At 55.8% G+C, this 18,713-nt stretch overlaps 1 protein-coding gene across 1 annotated transcript in view; it reads right to left on the reverse strand.

Annotated features, from left to right (window-relative positions):
- CADM1 (cell adhesion molecule 1) overlaps positions 1–18,713 on the reverse strand; it is a gene marked incomplete at both ends in the record, with an annotated part of 155,252 nt that overhangs the window by 24,030 nt on the left and 112,509 nt on the right. The window contains 4 exons of the mRNA XM_082010029.1: positions 126–197; positions 3,921–4,093; positions 7,288–7,387; positions 18,391–18,546. Of these exons, the coding sequence (XP_081866155.1) occupies positions 126–197; positions 3,921–4,093; positions 7,288–7,387; positions 18,391–18,546 (501 nt within the window). The remainder of the gene's footprint in view (positions 1–125; positions 198–3,920; positions 4,094–7,287; positions 7,388–18,390; positions 18,547–18,713) is intronic.

The following is an 18,713-nucleotide window of genomic DNA, read 5'->3' on the forward strand; positions in this document are numbered from 1 at the left end:
ACAACAACAACAACAAAAAAAAGGCAAGCGATTCGTTTGTTTTTCCCCAGGCTTCATGCTCTGCTTATATACATAAAAGACAATAAACATTCAGGACATTTCCAATGGTTATGAAGGTACCGTACCTGTGATGGTGGTAGGGATGGTGGTGGTAGTGGTGGTGGTTGTTGTGGGAGGAGGGATAGTTGTGGGGGGATCTGGATAAAATATAAAAAGGAAAATAATAAAAAAGCAAATTAAGAAAAAACAAGCAGAACACAACAAGCGGTCAATCGTGATCAGAGAAAAACAAGGACGCTAAGAAGCAGCTCGGCTGTCGGATGCCTTTCCTCCCTCAAGCCGGGCGGCGACTGCCCAGCCGGCTTTAAGGACGGCGGGCCAGATGCTCAGCGGCCGGGCGCGGCTTCGAGCTCAACCCGCGTCTCGGGAGCTACGCGCGGACCTCCTCCGGCTGGAGAATCTGGCCCCGGACCCCCCGCCCCCCGCCCCCCCTTTTTGCCTTCTGCAATGCTAAAGAAATTAAAAAAATAAATAAAACCCAGCATAAATTAGTCAATGAGCAATGGAATGGGAGAGGCATAAGAAAAATAAACTGCACGCTTTCCACAACAAAAAGAACAGCTGACACGTACAAGGAGAGACACGGTGGCGCTTTGCCGGTTTTCTACGGACGCATTTGAAAATGCGGGTGGGAGGTTTGGGTGAGGGGCCCTGCTGCGCTCAACGGGCTAAGTACCAACAGCGCGTGAAAAGATCTCCCTTCCTTCCCAGGGCCGTTAACTTCGCTCCTCCTCCTCCTCTACGAATACCCGTCAGCAGGACGTTAAAAACTACTTCAAAAATGGTAATAAATAGAAAGAAATGAGAACATCATCGCTAAATATCCATTCCGGGTACGAGGAGTCTCACCAAGGGCTTTTAATAAAAAAAAAAGTCAGTATTTTGCCGACAAGTTCAGCTGAACGCTCTTGGTTTTGCTGCTAGGGCGTCGTTAAGGAGAAACACGGATACGGGGATGTTTCTCCTGGTGACCGATAACTGTTTCTCCGACGTACTTGACCTGTTGAGACCCAAACATGCCGCTCTCCGCAGCGTTTGTCTTACGGACAGGGGCACATCCTCGTCAAAATCACTGGGCAGGAGAAGGTAGGTATGAGAAGTCGTAAAAGGCAAAATACCTATCAATGCGCAGATGATCAAACTGAATGCGCTAAGTAGTCGGGAAGACTTTGAACTACGGATTCCTTCGGCAATAATAGAGCATGAAACGATTCATGGGCTTTTGATTTTAGGTTTCCTCTATGGCACGTCAACTTTTCATCACTAACACATCTGCTACTCTTTTATCTCCCAGAGAACTCTCTCAGATTCCCTAATTAATGCATCTGAACTTTAATTATATGCTGCACCTTTATGACATTCCATACAACTTCCCGAAAGTTAAGAAACGTTACCTCGGAGTTCGCTTCGCTGTGGAGCGCTTATTTACGGTTACACTAGAAGCGGCCGTTGGCCTTCCCCTACGCCCGGAGCGTCCCGGTCCCTACACGTGGCACAGGGCGCTCCTCACGCGCACGTCTCCCTAGGAGCAGCGGAGACCCAAACGGCAGGACCAGGGGAAGAAAGTCCCTGGCCTTTCACCAAGCCGCACAGGGACGACGCTATGCGGCAGACCGAAAAAACCCCCAAAAACCAAAAAAAACCCAAACCAAAACAAAAAAAGCAGCCGTTGGCACGTCGACCATCTAACCGCAGGCGTACCCCTTCGGCACGGAGACTACGCCAACCCTGCCTCTCGTGGAGGGGCGCCGGACCGCGGCTCTGCTGCGGCTACCGCTGCTCGCCTGCGACACCTCGGGCGCGGAGGGACCGCATCCGCAATTCCCCCGGTCCCCGAGCTAAGGCGACCGGGGGGGGGGGAGCCCCGCGCCGACAAGCGGCGAGAGGCGCGTCCTCCCACCAGCTCGCGCGCCACGCCTGGAGACGCGTCTGCAAGGACCCGGGTTCCAGCGCCGAGAGGAGGTTCGCCGTCTCCTCGTGGGGAACGGTGCCCGGGGCCGGAGACGTGAACGCCTTCCGCCGACGAGCGGGGCGAGAGCAGCGGGCTGGAGACGACGGCCGCAGCCCGACCGCTGCCTCCGCCACCGGCAGCTCTGGATTTCTCCCTTTTACGTGCAGGGTGAAAAGGATTCTTTACGCTGTCCAGAGCGCCGGATGTGAGTGGGAGGCTCCGAAAGGTGCAGACACTGGACGCGATGGGATGCAAAACCGTTACCTGCCCGCGAGCTCCTGACAGACCGCGACAAGCCCCCCGCTACGCGGCCAAGGCGTCTGCCGGACGCCCGAACTCGAGCCCAGAGGTTTGCACCCCGGGGAACCCTCCTCTCCTTTAACTCCCACTGTCTCGGGTCTCCTCCTGCGGGTTTAATCCCGAGGGGGAGCAGCCCCGAGGAAGCCCGGGGCGGTCCGGGTTCTCGCCCACGTCCAAAACGCAGAAAAACGCACGCGTGCGCGAGCTCCCCCGAGCTCCAACGCCCAGGCCGCCGACGCGGGCGAGGGTTCACCTGGCACTCGCTCGCGCCGGAACAGGTACGCCAATCTCTCGGAGGAATGAAGCGGCCTCGTCCCCAGCTGCTGTACGGCAGCAGCCCTCCCTAGCTCTACCCTCATGGCAACCGCCCGCGTCCTGTCCCATCTCTGTCATTCTCCACGAGCTTTCCTTAACCGCCGCTGCGAACGAGGTGTTTTCCTAGGCCACGAGCGTACGAATTATTCCACCGGAAACGCGCATCTGGCTTCGTTTTCGGAACTGGAGTCTTTCGGAGCTGCAGGCACTAGAAAACTACCCGTGCGGTGCGGTAGGCGAGCTCAATTTCAGCTCAGAGCCGTAGCTTTGGCATTACCTTCGGTCTCCGGGCACGTTTCTAAGGCTGGGCTTAAAATGGCTCAACGTGCAAGCGGCACCTGGACGGGGCCACGTGAGGTTCTCGCCTCTTCGTCGGGATCAGAGCAAGTACCAGAGGACGTGGACTGCAGAGCTCCCAGCGGCTGGTGCACGGAACGAACTTCAAACCCAAGCGAGTCACCGTCCCGTCCGAGTAACAGGCAAAGACCCGCCGCGAGCTCGGCCCGGCCACACGGTAACCGCGCTCAACAGGTAATGCTTAAGTATGCGGCCCAGGGGAGCTGCTCCGAATTGAACCGGGGGGATCGATCGCTCTTCGGGCGCCTACTGGGTCTTCGTTACACGCGTGCCAGCAGCACGAGGTTCAAGGCAACGGCAAAGCAACGCAGAGGAACTGAGGAATTAACGTAGGTACTTAACGGCACTTTGAAACGAGGCCGAGGCACGTTTTAGCGTCTGCTCGGCCGCCACAGAGACGCTTAAGACATCTCGTTCCTCCAGCTTATTTACTGGTCCGTGGTTATCTGGGGACGCTGGCTGACTCCTGGGTGATTTAACTCGCTAACGAGAGACCTGGAACCACCCCACCCCACCCCGGACCGTTGCCGAGGACACCGGGGAAGGTATTACAGGAAGGGACAACCGGAGAAGCCCTAGGAGAACTGCCAGGCCAGCGAACTTCACGGTTCTCCCCGCGCCCCTGCTCTGGCTTTTCCTTCCGCTCTACCCGCGAGGGCACGAGCGCCGTGGCAAGCCCACGGGCACGGCTCCGGAGGAAGGAGCTCGCCGGACACCGGAACAGGCTCTGCGCCCGATGCACGGCACCGAGACTTAGGGCAGCAAAAGAAATGTTTTTCCAGCCCCTACCCCGGCCCGGCATGACGTAGAGGTGTCGGGAGCTATCTGTAAATCTCGCGTTAAGCAAAACGTTAACTTCTGTCAAAGCTTTCAGAGTGCGGTATTGTTGCAATTAGGTGTAAATGGGTCTAGAAGAACGGTGGTTTTTCTCACGTACCGTATACAAACAGCATGTAATCCGCATGTGATTTCCCCACCGCGTTTGAAGCCTCACAGCGGTATGTACCATTATCTGTTTTGTTTAGGTTACTAATGAGAAGGTTTGAACCAGACACTACAACGTGTTGAGGCATCTCATCATCTACTCTTAACCACCTCATGTCCGTAGGCCTACAGAGGAGGGAGAAAAAGAAACAATCACATTACTATTTTCCTAAGGTAAAGATGGCATCTTCAATAGTTCATCCACAGACAGAAAGCCCAAACCAAGAAAAACTGTAAAGAAATAACACATACTTTTTTGCACTACTCAAGCCCAGATGCCGTCGGGCTTCCTCAATTTAAATTTATTTTAACCCAACGGGAAACTGTAGCCAGACCTTAAATTTTCTGAAAACACTGATGCAAGCAGGAAGAAAGTTCATTAGTGGTTAATCATTCGCTTAGTCAGAAAACCTTGAAATCTTTGAGGCTCTGGACTAAACGTGCATCCACAGGGTGCTCAGAGTGCGGATCTGGACGGCATGTGGCAGAAGAAGCACATTTCTGTCAAGTTTGAACCCTTCCCCAAAGCGAGGCGACGGACCTACTGACCTCGGCGGTGGCCGTGCTGCTCACCAAGGGCACCTCAGCTGCTAGAAGAGAGGAACGCCTTCCTCCTCTCCCCCAGTCGCGCCTGGCCAACTGGCCGCCTCTCTCCTGCACTCCCTTGCCAACGGAACCAAAAGGAGTATCCTGTCGGCATCATTTAGGGAATGAAATCAGCCTGTTTACTTAGAGCTAGTAAAGAAAGCGAGCGCTGCGGGGCTGCTTGGGGTGGGGGGTGTCTCGTCTTTTTTTTTTTTATATTATTATTATTTTTATTATTGTCATTATTATCGTCTTTTAGCGGCGGTAAGGGGACAGATCAGCTAGTCCTGAGAGAGCTTTCCCCAGCAAGAAGAACCCAGCATCTCTTGTGCGACTCAACAGGGAACTCTTAAAAGAGGAGGTTTATGCAGCCCGACATGCTCCATGGGACGAGAGGAAACGGCCTCAAGTTGCGCCAGGGGAGGTTCAGACTGGATATTAGGAAAAATTTCTTCATGGAGAGAGCGGTCAAGCATTGGAACAGGCTGCCCAGGGAGATGGTGGAGTCACCATCACCGGAAGTGTTCAAAAAACGTGTGGACGTGGCACTTCGGGACATGGTCTAGTGGGCGTGGGGGTCTTGGGTTGACGGTTGGACTTGATGATCTTAAAGGTCTTTTCCAACCTTAACGGTTCCGTGATTCTGTGATTCTTCAGCCTGCCTAGTTCCAAAGTTTGCGGGCCGGGCTTTGCTGGGAGCTCGTGCTGCCGCAGCGATCTCATGGCTCGGGCTTTCCCTCGCGTCCAAAGGGTAGGCTACTGTCATGAAGCAGAAGCTCCTGAAGTTTCAACATCCCGGCCACACAGCTGGGACGGAGACCTCGCTGAGCAGAGCCAGTCGGTTACCGGCTGCCTGCTACAAAGCTGACATCTGGTTTTTGGGCAAGGGCTTGGCGCGCTCCTCCTCGCTTCTGAGCCGTCAGCGGCACGAGCCGCGGCACGGGCAGCAGAAGCTCTCGAGAGAGCAGAACTGCAGTTGGACCTCGGTGTGGCTGGAAAGGGTTTTGATGCTCCTGGCTACGGTTTTCACAAGGCTATTTGTGATTTTGGAGTCCCCGGGTTCCCCCCGCTGCCTGCGCTACACAGCAGCCTGCTTCTCGGAGACGTGTCTCGCCCTGGATGTCCTACAAGTGACCGTTTCGGTATCTTCCCCCTCTGGCCAGAGCCTCGGGGTTTTCTTGTCAGTAACCTATCAGAATACGTGCAGGAATACCAACGCAGAAAACCCTACTCTCCTTGGCTTTCCTCGGAGCTTCTCACTCTCCCAACGTGGACGTTGCCAAATTTTGCAGAGAAACGATTCTGGTTAACGGGGGGAAGCATCCCTCTTCATCTTTAACCCTCTGTAAAGGATTTTGTGAAATCTCCCTGTCTTCAAAACACGGAGCTAAACACAGCCCATTACTTTGCTGTACGTTTTCTTGCGCTTGGAGGGACACGGGTGAAGTGACCCACAGAAGCGAATTCCTGGCACGTCGCTAGCCTCACCGTAACGTTAAGCGGCGTGCTGCCGGGGAGATGCGCCTGTCTGATTTAACACGTGCGTGCGCGTGTCTTATTCGTAGCCTGGAAGGAACCAAAAAAAAAGTAAAGAAGCCTATTCACCGAATTCCCAGGTGATGGCAAGTGGGAGGAACGGCAGCGACCCACGAGAGGAGGAACGCAAAGGGGCTGTGACAGACTCCGAGCAGGGAACAGATACTGCAACGGAGCTCGGCGGGGGCCGTGCCGGTCTCGAACGTACGGGGAAGGAATCGGCCTCGTGCCGAACGGAAGAAACTGGGGAGCGGGAATCGACAAAATCGTCTGGGAGAGGAGAAGCGCTGCGGTGGAGGACGGCAGTACCCCGAGCCTCCTCGCCGCTGAGCGCTTACGCCCCTCCTGCCGCTGCGGGCAGCGGCAGGGCTGTCGGGCTAGATGGCTTCCCCTCGGCCTACACCTGCGGTAACTCCTCAGCTCTGGGCACGCTACCGAGGAGGCGCTGACAGACGTCAGGGATGTTTGCAGAAATCTCGCGGACGTGACGAAAATGAAAAAGGAGAGTAAATACTTGACAGCCATAAATCCCGGTGGAAGAGAAAGTATTTTAAAAAAAGAAGAGGTCGACAAAAATGAAATTAGGACAACAATGGAAGTGTGGCAGGAGAGCTACCCTCCCTTGCCAGGGTTCTCCTGATGCACAGATTTCTCCAACTATATGGGAAAGCCTCAAGGGCAGGGCAAGAAGAGGAGGAAGAATAAAACTTGCGTTTCGTAACAACCACGCAGGGCTCCAAAAAGGGAGGAAAATCATCACGTAGCCAATACGAGCAGGAAGACGGGCTGCCTTACCTGCGGGATCCACGCCACCTTCACCCAGTTCTTGGGTGCCGGTCTTACTTCTCCGTACCGGCACCCCACTGGGCTTACAACACGCAGGGCCCCCGACCTCGCTTTGGCGGCTCAATCGCAACCGGTTGCCACCCACGCCATTCCCTGGGGGAAGAGGCGCACAGCCGCGGGGCACCCGCGCCGCCGCCTTCCCCTTCTGCACCCGAGGGCTCGCTGCGCCCTCAAAACAGACGCCCTAACCGCGAGGCAGAGCCTCGGGTGCAGAAAGCACCTCTCCCTCTTTCACGCTGTTAACGTCGTCTTCGCAGCAGAGAATGGCATACCGGGCGTCCGCACGCTTCCGCGGCACGACCCCGCGCCGCCGCCGGACGACCCGGCCCGTCCTCGGGAAGTGTCCAACTTACTGTGGTTTTCCAAAAGCTGCGCACGTCAGTTCAAGCGGCTCCCCTTCTCTCGTGAGGCCTTGCGCCGGGTAATTCTGAGAAACCCGCACTTGAGGCTTATCTGCAGGACAAAAACAGCGCATGGTAAACCGGCGGGCACGAGCGGATCAGGCGCGCGCACGCGCTCGCCTCTCGGCCCCCTCCGTGCCGTTCGCCTAACCGGCGGGCGAGTTCGGCGCGGGCGAGCTCGGCCGACGCGCCTGGCGGCGGGAGAAGGCGGCGCGGGCAGCACGCCGCGCTCCCACCGCAGCGCCGCGCTCGCTTCCCCGGGAAATACCTCTTGCCGCGCGGGAGCGTCTCTCTGAACCCGCTCAAGCTACAAGGAGCTCATTTGCCTTCACGCCGAGGTGAAACCGGAGATACCGGGTGGGGCTCAGAACCGATACGGTTTTATCGCGTTATCATATATTGCCGTCCGACGACGCTTGGCGGCCACGCGCATATTAATATGTCGGGCTTTACAGGAGACGCTTGTTAGAACCACGAAAAGAAGCCACGGCCGCCGCCGCTTTTGTTTTAGACAACAGAAGGTTTTTACTGCGTCCGAACAAAGCTCCTCTAAATCCCGAAATAAACACAGGGAACGAAAGCGTCTATAATCAGGGAGCCGGCTCAAAAACACTTCAGTAAGACCCTGCTGGAAGAAAGAAAAAAAAAAAAAAAAAAAAAAAGGCCAAGCCACAGACCTACAGTCCACAATTAAAAAACTCATTACCTCCTCCAACTGAAACACAGGCTAAAAACGCAATCTAAGCTGTAGCTAAAATGTTATCGGTGCAAGAAATCAGCTCAATGCTAGAAATGCCATTAAGCCACATATATTTTTCAGGAATTTACTCAACTGTAAGGAACAAAGGCAGGCAAAAAAAATCAGTATGCATAAAGGTTGAAGCCATTTAAATGTTTCTATTTCCTTTGAGGGTAACTGCTACCAAAAATACTGGCTTGCTGCATTTTATTAACTGTGTTTAACTCATTAACATGCTTCCTATGGAATAATAGAGATTAGGAAAAAAAAGAAAAAAATTCCGTGTCAGGATTTAACCAATTTAAACTCTCATAATTTTCAGTAATGGAATAAGCCACACGAGTAAATCCTCTCCCGAGATGACTATACGGCAAACATTTTCTAAACTAATCCCCATTACAGATGCTGCTCGCGGCCACGAGCAGGGGGGCCGCGACGCTTTGGGGGTGTCACGCGTCCGAGGTGCCGAGTCCCGATGCCGCTGGAAACGCGGGCGCGCCTGACAACGCGCTTAACGCTTCGGCCACGCACAAGGGAGACGTGGACGCGACCGGTACGTTCCAGGCGCGAGCTGGGGAAAAAAAGGTCCTTCGCAGGAGGGTGAAGGAGCACCTGAGCCGAACCCGGGAGCAGGGACCTGTCCGCCGCGCGCCTGGGCTCCCCCATCGCGGCGAGCTGCAGGCACGGGCAGGGCGGTCCAGGTCTCGGAGGCACAAGCCGGCCCCGGCGGGGCGGGGGACGCGGCACGAGCAGCCAGGAGAAAAGCCGGGGAAGGCAAGACGCCGCGTCGAAATCTGGGCTCGCTCTGCGCCGCACGGGTCTGCGCCGCGAGCACTCGCACGGCGCACGGGGAGACCAGTTAAACCGAGTATTACGCAGCAAGTAAATCACAAGCAGCGCGGTAAAGGCGGTGCTCAGGCTCAGCGCTCTCATTCACGGTTCCCACCCCCCCCCGGCCATCTGCTCCCTATTTATGAGTTGCTTTGCGGCAGCTCCTAAGAGCCCGCGCCAGAAACACGGACGCCATCGTACTCTGTGCCGTCGGACGAGCAGAAAACCTTTTCAGCCCGGTCTACGCGGGAACGCAGAGACTACGGCACCCTGCGCCGAGAAAGCTCTGCGCGGCGCCGCCCGCGGCTTGCCTCTCCCGGTGCTCCCATGCCGTTCTCATTAGGTCAATTTTAGCGTTTCTAACGAGCTGTTCAGCAGCTGACAAGCGCTCACGGACATCAAGAGGAACACACCGAAGGCTTTGCCGTCCCCAGGATGAACCGCAAGCCACGCGAGCTCTCCCAGACCCGCGGGAGGGGAGCCCTTCCCTTTCGCCTGCCCAGCCCCGCGGCCTCCGCGAAACGAATGGCAGCGGCAGAGCGAACCCGCGGCATTTCCCTCTGGACGCCGTAGAGAACACGTGAAAGAGGCCGCGTTCTAGCGGCGATGTCTGCGGCTGTACGCTCCGGGGCGGGGACTATCTCGGATGGTGACCTGGGGCGTTCAGGCAAGCAGCAGCAGTGTTTTCCCCACCGAGTGCACGCCGGCCGCCTGAAATGCTCCACTTGCAACTTCGTAATCACGGAATCATTAAGGTTGGAAAAGACCTTTAAGATCATCAAACTCCAACCATCGACCCAACACCATCATGCCCACTAAACCATGTTCCAAAGTGCCACGTCCACATGTTTTTTGAACACCTCCAGTGACGGTGACTCCACCACTGCCCTTCTCCAGACTGACCACCCCCAGTTCCCTCAGCCGCTCCTCATCAGACTTGTGCTCCAGACCCCTCACCAGCTCCGTCGCCCTCCTCTGGACACGCTCCAGCACCTCAACGTCCTTCTTGTAGCGAGGGGCCCAACACTGAACACAGGATTCAAGGTGCGGCCTCACCAGTGCCGAGTACAGGGGCACGATCCCTGCCCTACTCCTGCTGGCCACACTAGTGCTGATACAGGCCAGGACGCTGTTGGCCTTCTTGGCCACCTGGGCACACTGCCGGCTCATGTTCAGCCGGCTGTCAACCAGCACCCCCAGGTCCTTTCCGCCAGGCAGCTCTCCAGCCACTCCTCCCCAAGCCTGTAGCGTTGCATGGGGTTGTTGTGACCGAAGTGCAGGACCCTGCACTTGGCCTTATTAAACCTCATACAGTTGGCCTCTGCCCATCGATCCAGCCTGTCCAGATCCCTCTGCAGAGCCCTCCTACCCTCCAGCAGATCAACACTCCCACCCAACTTGGTGTCACCTGCAAACTTACTGAGGGAGCACTCGATCCCCTCATCCAGGTCATCAATAAAGATATTGAACAAGACCGGCCCCAGAACCGAGCCCTGGGGAACACCGCTCGTGACCGGCCGCCAGCCGGATTTAACGCCATTCACCGCGACTCTCTGGGCTTGGCCGCCCAGCCAGTTCCTCACCCAGCGAAGAGCAAGCCTGTCTAAGCCACGAGCCGCCAGTTTCTCCAGGAGAATGCTGTGGGAGACGCTGTCAAAGGCTTTACTAAAGTCCAGGTAGACAACACCCGCAGCCTTTCCGTACCGCCGGATTACTACGTAAAATTAAAGGCTTGCATCTGTGCACCTCAGCCGCTACAGCCTCCGCTGGCAGCCAATTAGATCTAACAACCCAAAGCTATTTCCTAGAACGCCTCTTCCTAGCGGCTTAAAAAAACAGCCTCGTAATTTAATAAGGCACCTTTATTAAGCTAAATTCATTCCAAAGCTAAGAGCGATATACAAGGTTAAATACCAGCAGTCCAAAGGTTACCCTGCAGCAGCAACCAATTTGAAAAACTTATTACAAACCCATTCCGCGTTTGATGAGATTTCTTTTACAACAGGCGCGCCGCGCACCCGCGCGACGGCAGCCTGCCCGTTGGGGCCCGCGCGCCCCGCTCCCCGCCCCGCCGGTCAACCTCGGCGTGTGCCAGCCCGACCCCGCGCCGAAACGCGCTCCTTCGCCGCCGAACAGCCCGCGTTTTAATTTCTCAGCCGACGGAGACGCCGAAGGTCCCTGCAGCCGACGCGGCGGGGCGGGCGCTCGGTGGCTCGGAGGGAGCCCAGCCGACGGCGCGGGAGAGCGCATCTCCCCTCCGGATTCCACCGGCCACCCCGGGCTGCGCCCGCTGCCCGCTCCTAGTTTTGAAGCTCGGGGGTCTAGAAGTTTATTCCGCGTTCGTCCCGGTTCTTCCTCTCCTTAGCTGCTCGCCCCGCTTTTGCGCCACCAGCACCGATGATCAGCAGCGACTTTTTAAGAACTTCAAACGCTCCGTGGGAGCACTGAACAGCGTCAGGGCGAGCGCCCAGGCCAGTGCGTTCACTCTAAAAATACCACCGCTTGCCGACCGCTCCCTAATGACCATCCTTTGAGATCTGCCAGTTAGCGATTTCTTAATCCATTTAGAGGCGCGCGCCTTCGATAATGCTTAGATCTCATTAATCAGCCGAGACATCCCGTTACAGCGAGCTCGGTGCCTCACAAGCAGCCGGCAGGGACGCCAACGCACGCTGGCCACGACTGCTGTTTGGGAGCGTGACCGCGTACGTAAAAGAAAAGGCTGGTCGCCTTGGGAAACGCAAGAAGGCACGTGGAAGGTGGTTGCGTCCTCGCCCTCGTGCCTCTCCCCTGAAACGGAAGGCGAAGAGGCACAACGAGGAAATTCCGTGCCATAAATTTAACTCCGCGGTCGTAGCCGGTACTTCCGCTGCGCACAAGAGCTACCAGGAGCTGCCGCAGAAAGCCTGCCCTGCACCCGACGTACGTGTCCCTTGGAGCCACGCCAGTCCCGCCAGAGCTGCATCGTCACACCCCAGCAGCTCCCGGTCCTCCAGCAGTCCCCGTGCAAGCGACAACGGCTCCTACGACGCGGCCATCTGTCCGCTCCGAGCACCAAACCTGCAGCGAAACGGTCACTAATGACGTCCCGGGAACGAGTTCTTCTTCTCCCAAGCCCCACCGCCAACAGCGCCTTCCCGGCCGCCGCGCTCCCAGCTGAGGTCGGAAGACAGCTGAAAGCCTTCTTCCCACGCGCTGCTTCGGGGTGGCGGGGGGGAATATACAAAAAACACGGGTGGGGAAGCCGAGCTCTCGAAAGCGGGCTGGGGCTCGCAGAGCTCCGCCGCAGAGCGGGAAGGGGCCCCGTCCGACAGCGCCCGGGTCTTCGCGAGGGCTCGCCCGCTCAACGGAGCTGGCACACCGCAAGAAGGGCTCTCCAGGATCTGGGTATGTCTTCAGCGCAGGATTTCTCTCTCTCTCTCTCTCTCTGCTCCCAACCGCAGCTAAGCGCGGACATTGAGCAAACCGCAGACGGCTAGAGGCAGCCGGTTTGCTGCCGGCAGACGCAGACGTCCTCCTGCGGCGGGTCTGGGACGCGGTACCGCAGCACGCGGCTCGGCGCCTTTTGCGACGCCGCCCTGTTTGCCAACTACAACACGCACGAGTTCACCGATTCAGCTGAAAATTCTCTCGCCCGCGCTGTGAACCAAGTTTCAAAATCCATTTTACGATTACCATGTCGATTGCTGGTGCGCGCCTCTCGGCACGGCACCCGTGGCCAAGGAGCGGGACCGCGCCGGTCAAGCTGAGCGCTCGCCCGCTTTGGGCGGTTCCAGCTTCAGAATGACCCAGGTAACGCGTTCGACCTCTTTCTTCAGATGGGCGCTGTTTTACCCAGATCCTCCTCGCCGCTTTGCCCCGTGGCCGGGAATAACCGTTCAGAAAATACCGACTTCTGGCGGCTTCTGTATCTGACCGCGCTGGCACGGGGAGAGAAAAGGGGAAAGGACGGGCAACAAAGTCGGCGCCAGAGACAGCCCAGACCCGGCTTCTGCTCCTCCCTTTTTACGAGGACAAGAGTCTGCATGGCTGACGTTCAGCCAAAATACAGAAAGCTACGCGGTAAGTAGATCTCGCGTGTCAAATAACCGATAAGCGGTTCTCAACCTGTCCGGAAGAGCCTTTCGACCCCAGAGACGACCCTGCAAGAGTCGCCCTCGACTGAAGGAACCGAAACGCTGAGCGTGTGGCCGGAAAAGGAGAGCCGAGGCCGGAGAGGTACGGTGGGTACAAACGCCTCCCTTTCGAATATTTAAGTGTGGGGTGCCCCTTAGCGCTCGCGAAAGGCCGAGCCCAGGCCGTGCTGCGTGCTCCTCGCTCCCAAAAACATTCCTCCGAGAAAACCTTATTAACGAGCTTGCAAACGAGCACCCAACTGGGAAATGTCACAAACAAGAGTCGCTAATGCCCCAGAAAATCAAATAACTGAACACTTGGCTGATTGTGGTGCTTTTCGTATTTACCAGAAGAAAAGAAAAAAGCTTTAAATCAAAGTTTCTGAAGGGGTCAGCACCTTGCTGAACAAAACAACTCATTTATTCGTTTTTAGGAATCTCCAGATGATAAATTACATTGATGTTAATCACTTCGCTGCGTACTACACAATTTATGTTTGCACTCGATAGAAACGCAAGGATTACTGGAGACGTGAGAGCGTACTTGTATGGCTGATTTTTAACACAGCCGGCCGCAAAAAATTCTCCCGCCATAAAAGCAGAGGCCGAAACGGATTCCGTCGGTGCCCGTTTTAAAGGTACATGTGCAGATATTATAAAAACGAACGTGCAATCAATTATACCTTCAGAAAAGCAAAAAAAAAAAACAAAACCCCGCCCAACGCAGAGAAAACGCCAAATCAAGGCTTTGACGCTTTCACTTCCAGTACCACGTAATGAGATAAGGAAAAGTACCAGAAAGGCTGAACTTCAACGTTTCCGAGAATATCTGGTCCCGTTCAATTCCTTAATGATATTTTAATGGATTTTGTTGCTTCATTTCCTTTCTAAAATTACACTCAAGGCACCGGCCTCCCATCCCTCGTTGACGGATCTGAACCGCAAAAAGAAAGTGACCCCAGCCACAATCGGGGGATTTTTTCCACCCAACGCCACGCGCCGTGCTGCGGCCGCCCGCTGCGCAGGGCTGTACGTTCATCGGCGCGGCTACTCGCCAAACGCGAAAGCGTTATCGTCTTCTGCGAGTACCCTTTGTCAACCTCTGCTTGCTTTTGAGAAGCCTTACCAGGAGGGTTTCGTACCTATTACGGAGAGCTCGCTTGCAGAGGTTTCTGTTTCATAACACTCACGCAGAAGCATTTATCTCACAGAATCACAGAATCACTAGGTTGGAAAGGACCTTCAAGATCATCAAGTCCAACCATTAATCCAGCACCACCATGTCCCCTAAACCGTGTCCTGAAGCGCCACATCCACACGTTTTTTAAACACTTCCAGAGATGGCGACTCCACCAGCTCCCTGGGCAGCCTGTGCCAATGCCTGACCACTCTCTCAGTGAAGAAATTTTTCCTAATATCCAATCTAAACCTCCCCTGGTGCAACTTGAGGCCATTTCCTCTCATCCTGTCACTAGTTACTTGGGAGAAGAGACCAACACCCTCATCGCACAACCCCCTTTCAGGTAGTTGTAGAGAGCGATAAGGTCTCCTCTCAGCCTCCTCTTCTCCAGACTAAACAACCCCAGTTCCCTCAGCCGCTCCTCATCAGACTTGTGCTCCAGACCCCTCACCAGCTTCGTTGCCCTTCTCTGGACACGCTCCAGCACCTCAACATCCTTCTTGTAGTGAGGGGCCCAACACTGAACACAGGATTCAAGGTGCGGCCTCACCAGTGCCGAGTACAGGGGCACGATCACTTCCCTACTCCTGCTGGCCACACTAGTGCTGATACAGGCCAGGACGCTGTTGGCCTTCTTGGCCACCTGGGCACACTGCCGGCTCATGTTCAGCCGGCTGTCAACCAGCACCCCCAGGTCCCTTTCCACCGGGCTGCTCTCCAGCCGCTCCTCCCCAAGCCTGTAGCGTTGCATGGGGTTGTTGTGGCCAAAGTGCAGGACCCTGCACTTGGCCTTATTAAACCTCATACAGTTGGCCTCTGCCCATCGATCCAGCCTGTCCAGATCCCTCTGCAGAGCCCTCCTGCCCTCCAGCAGATCAACACTCCCGCCCAACTTGGTGTCATCTGCAAACTTACTGAGGGAGCACTCGATCCCCTCATCCAGATCATCAATAAAGATATTGAACAAGACCGGCCCCAGAACCGAGCCCTGGGGAACACCGCTCGTGACCGGCCGCCAGCCGGATTTAACGCCGTTCACCACGACTCTCTGGGCTCGGCCAGCCAGCCAGTTCCTCACCCAGCGAAGAGCAAGCCTGTCTAAGCCACGAGCCGCCAGTTTCTCCAGGAGAATGCTGTGGGAGACGCTGTCAAAGGCTTTACTAAAGTCCAGGTAGACAACGTCCACAGCCTTTCCCTCATCCACTAGGCGGGTCACCTGGTCATAGAAGGAGATCAGGTTGGTCAAGCAGGACCTGCCTTTCATGAACCCATGCTGGCTGGGCCTGATCCTTTGGTTGTCCTGCAGATGCCCTGTGAGCACTCTCAAGACCAACCGCTCCATAATCTTCCCTGGAACAGAGGTCAGGCTGACAGGCCTGTAGTTCCCAGGATCCTCCTTCCGGCCTTTCTTGTAGACGGGCGTCACATTGGCAAGCCTAATGGCTAATTGGCAACCCGACAAACGGGTTGTTTTTAAAACAGAGCCAAGCGGGCCCCTTTGCGGGCTTAAATTTCTGCGCCTGCCTTGCTTTTCTTAGCAGAGGAGAACATTTCGATAAAAGAAATACACACGTTAGGCAAGACCTCCAAATCAGCCAGAGTGCAGATGCTCCAGATTGTCAATGACGCTTCAGGTCCTCACGTACCAGAAGACATACCTAGCTTTAAGAGAATCACCTTGAAAAGAGAAAAGGTTGGCAAGCTATGCAGGTGTTTTGCTTTCCGCTCGGGTTTTTTTCTTGACACCCCCCCACCCCGTCCCCCCAACTTCTGAGTTGCATTTTAGAAAAAAAAACATTCCCTCCGTACTGTGAAATTTAGTCAGACAAAAAATACCTCATTATCTGAGAAGGCTCCATCCATCATCCTCCTGTCCTTCCCCAACGCGTTTCATGCTCGAGTTGGATACATTAAGCGCAGAGAAATACAGCGCCTGCTGAGAAAAACATTTTCCTGCGCCCTGCTGGTGTTGCAAAGGGGTGGATCCGCCGGGAACGGGCAGGGCTCGTGGGGGGAGAAGGTAAGAGCAGAGGCTTGAGCGAGCAACTTGAGTGACGCCTGCGATAACCAGCAGCGACGACGGCACGCGCGGGCCGGGCAGCTTTGGAGAGGCTTTGGCGACGGGGCAGTCGGCGTGCCGGCGAGGGGAGACGGTGGTCAGTCTGACCACGCTCCCCAGGAGGCTGAGCCCATGTCCGCGGGAGCTCCGATCGAGACGTGAAGACAAGAGGGTTTTCCCCCGCTCCCGCTCTCCCGTCGGCCCGCAAGCCCTCGGCTCGAAGCAGGAAAAGCTCACGGGTAAAAGTTTGCTCTGCAACTGCCTTGTCTACCCTAAGCTCCGGTTCAACAGCGGGTATCAAATGCAAATGCCTGGACGCGCTCCAGCACACGAAGTCCCGAAGCCGCTAATTGCTGGGAGCCGCAAGGTTATGACGCGGGACACGTCCTTCCGCCGGTGCTCTCCTCTCGAGCCATCTGCCGCTGCCCGCGGAAGGAACTCACTGGACTAACGTGGATCAAGCCCCCGTATATAAACGTAATTACTTTTAACAAGCTCCGAGGTTAATTCAGGCCAAACCAGTCCGAAAGCCCTTTTCCTACTCATCCCCGTTCCCTGCCGAGGAGGCTCTGCGCCGGCTCCGCTCCAACAAACGGCTCCGGAACCACCCACGGGGACGCCAGAAGCGGCGCTAAGGGCAGAAACCCGCGCAACGGGCGCAACGGGAGCCTCCGACGCGCTAGCTGAGGAGCGCACGCGTCCCGCAGGACACGCAAGTAACCGCAGCCTGCGCGTGCTTTGCCTTCGTCGCACGGGGAGCCCTGTGAGGGCTGCGAATGGAAGTAGTCAAGAAGGGATTTACTCGAGGGAGAACGGGGAAAAAAGGTCGTTCAGTTTTTTTGCAGAGGCAACGTCCCCTTCCTACCCCGTCGGACGACCAGGACGTCCGAGGAATTACCGAAAGGAAGCCTAAAGGCAACGTGACGCCCTTTCAACCACGGGGAAGAAACCCGGCGAGATTTCAACGCCTCCGCATAACAGAGGAGAGGGGATTTTCTTTTTCCCCCCCGTTAAGTATTTGATCAAGCCTCACAAAGGTGCTAATGTATTATTAAAGCTAATGGAGCTCTGCAAGAAATGTTAATGGACATTAAGTTTGCATAAATGAATTACACATTAGCACCGTCGCAAGAAATCTAGTATCTGCCAATTTAGGTAGTATCTGATCATTTCTGTTTTCCTCATTACAGGGACATTACTTCCCGCTAGTCTCGGAGATGTGAGAATTGTAACCAAGATGTTCGTAATGAAACTACATAATGAAGCAGATGAAAGAAACTAATGCAGAACTTCCCCTTCCCCTTTTAATGCGACGTTATAGTCACAGGGAACCTGCAAAAATAAGCACTCGGAATCACGCCAGCACCCCGCTTTTCTGGGGCACCCCAGCCTTGCCGTGAGGACTGTCGGACTTGGCTTTTGGGAGCCGTTTTCCGTGACGAAGCGCGCAGCGGCTCCGTCACCGCCGCCGGCTGAAAGTCGGGCACGGCTGCACGTGGGATCACGGGTATTTTCAGGCACCTGCTCGTCAACCTTGCTAACGTCACGTACAGCAGAGCCGTTCCGAAAGGAGGTGAAATGCCTTATTAACACCAAACACCTTGGAAGCGCTACAGAAAACAGGCTGGCCTTAACCAGCGTTACTAGAGATTCCGCAGAATTCATGCCACACCGGTTTAGAAAACCAGCCTCCACGTTCACAACGCACGATACCGAGTTTCTTTCGGCCGGTACCAAGTTTTTGACGGTCAAGTCGCAGCGGCGGCCGGCCGCTTTGATGTGGTAGCAGAGCGGCACTTTTCAAAGAGAGAAGGCGGTTGCTAAAAGAAAAACACTCCGACGTAATCTGTTCTGACAATTATAAAGCCCAGCCAGGAACCTTTGACGGTACCAATTCTAGGCATGGAAAGTCATTCCTGAAGAGAAGAAAAGCGCGTGTTTATTGCGTCGCAGAGGGCTGGGAAAAGTCGCGGCTTGACCTGTAGAGCGGTACCCAACGCTCTGGTTTCAATTTTTAACCCACGGGCTATAAACCCCACCTAGGCCATCGCTTTGTCACGTCGGGAACGCTTCCTGCGCTCTTAAGCGAGCCATTCCGTACGTTCAGAGAAGGAAAAGTTCCGCTACTCACACATGACTTCCAGGTAACGCTGCGTCTGCAAGTCTTTGACAGCGGGGTGATCCACCAAGCAGATGACAGGGACCCCGTCGTCCTCCCGTCCCACCTTCAGCACCAGCTGGCTGGTCACCGTGTACATGTCGGACCACTGCTCCACTTCCGACTTGCCTGCCGGGGAGGGGACAGAGAGAGCAGAGAGTGATCGCGGGAGGGAGTACCTGCTGCGCCCGGCGCACCTCCCTCCTTTCCGCGCCCCGGTGACGCATCCCCTTCGGGTAACCGTCCGCCTTCTGCCGCCACGGAGGCCGAGGGGAGGGGGGCAGGCGCGCCTGACG

This window comes from Phaethon aethereus (assembly GCF_964289735.1).
Source record: "Phaethon aethereus genome assembly, chromosome: 23".
NCBI lineage: Eukaryota > Metazoa > Chordata > Aves > Phaethontiformes > Phaethontidae > Phaethon > Phaethon aethereus.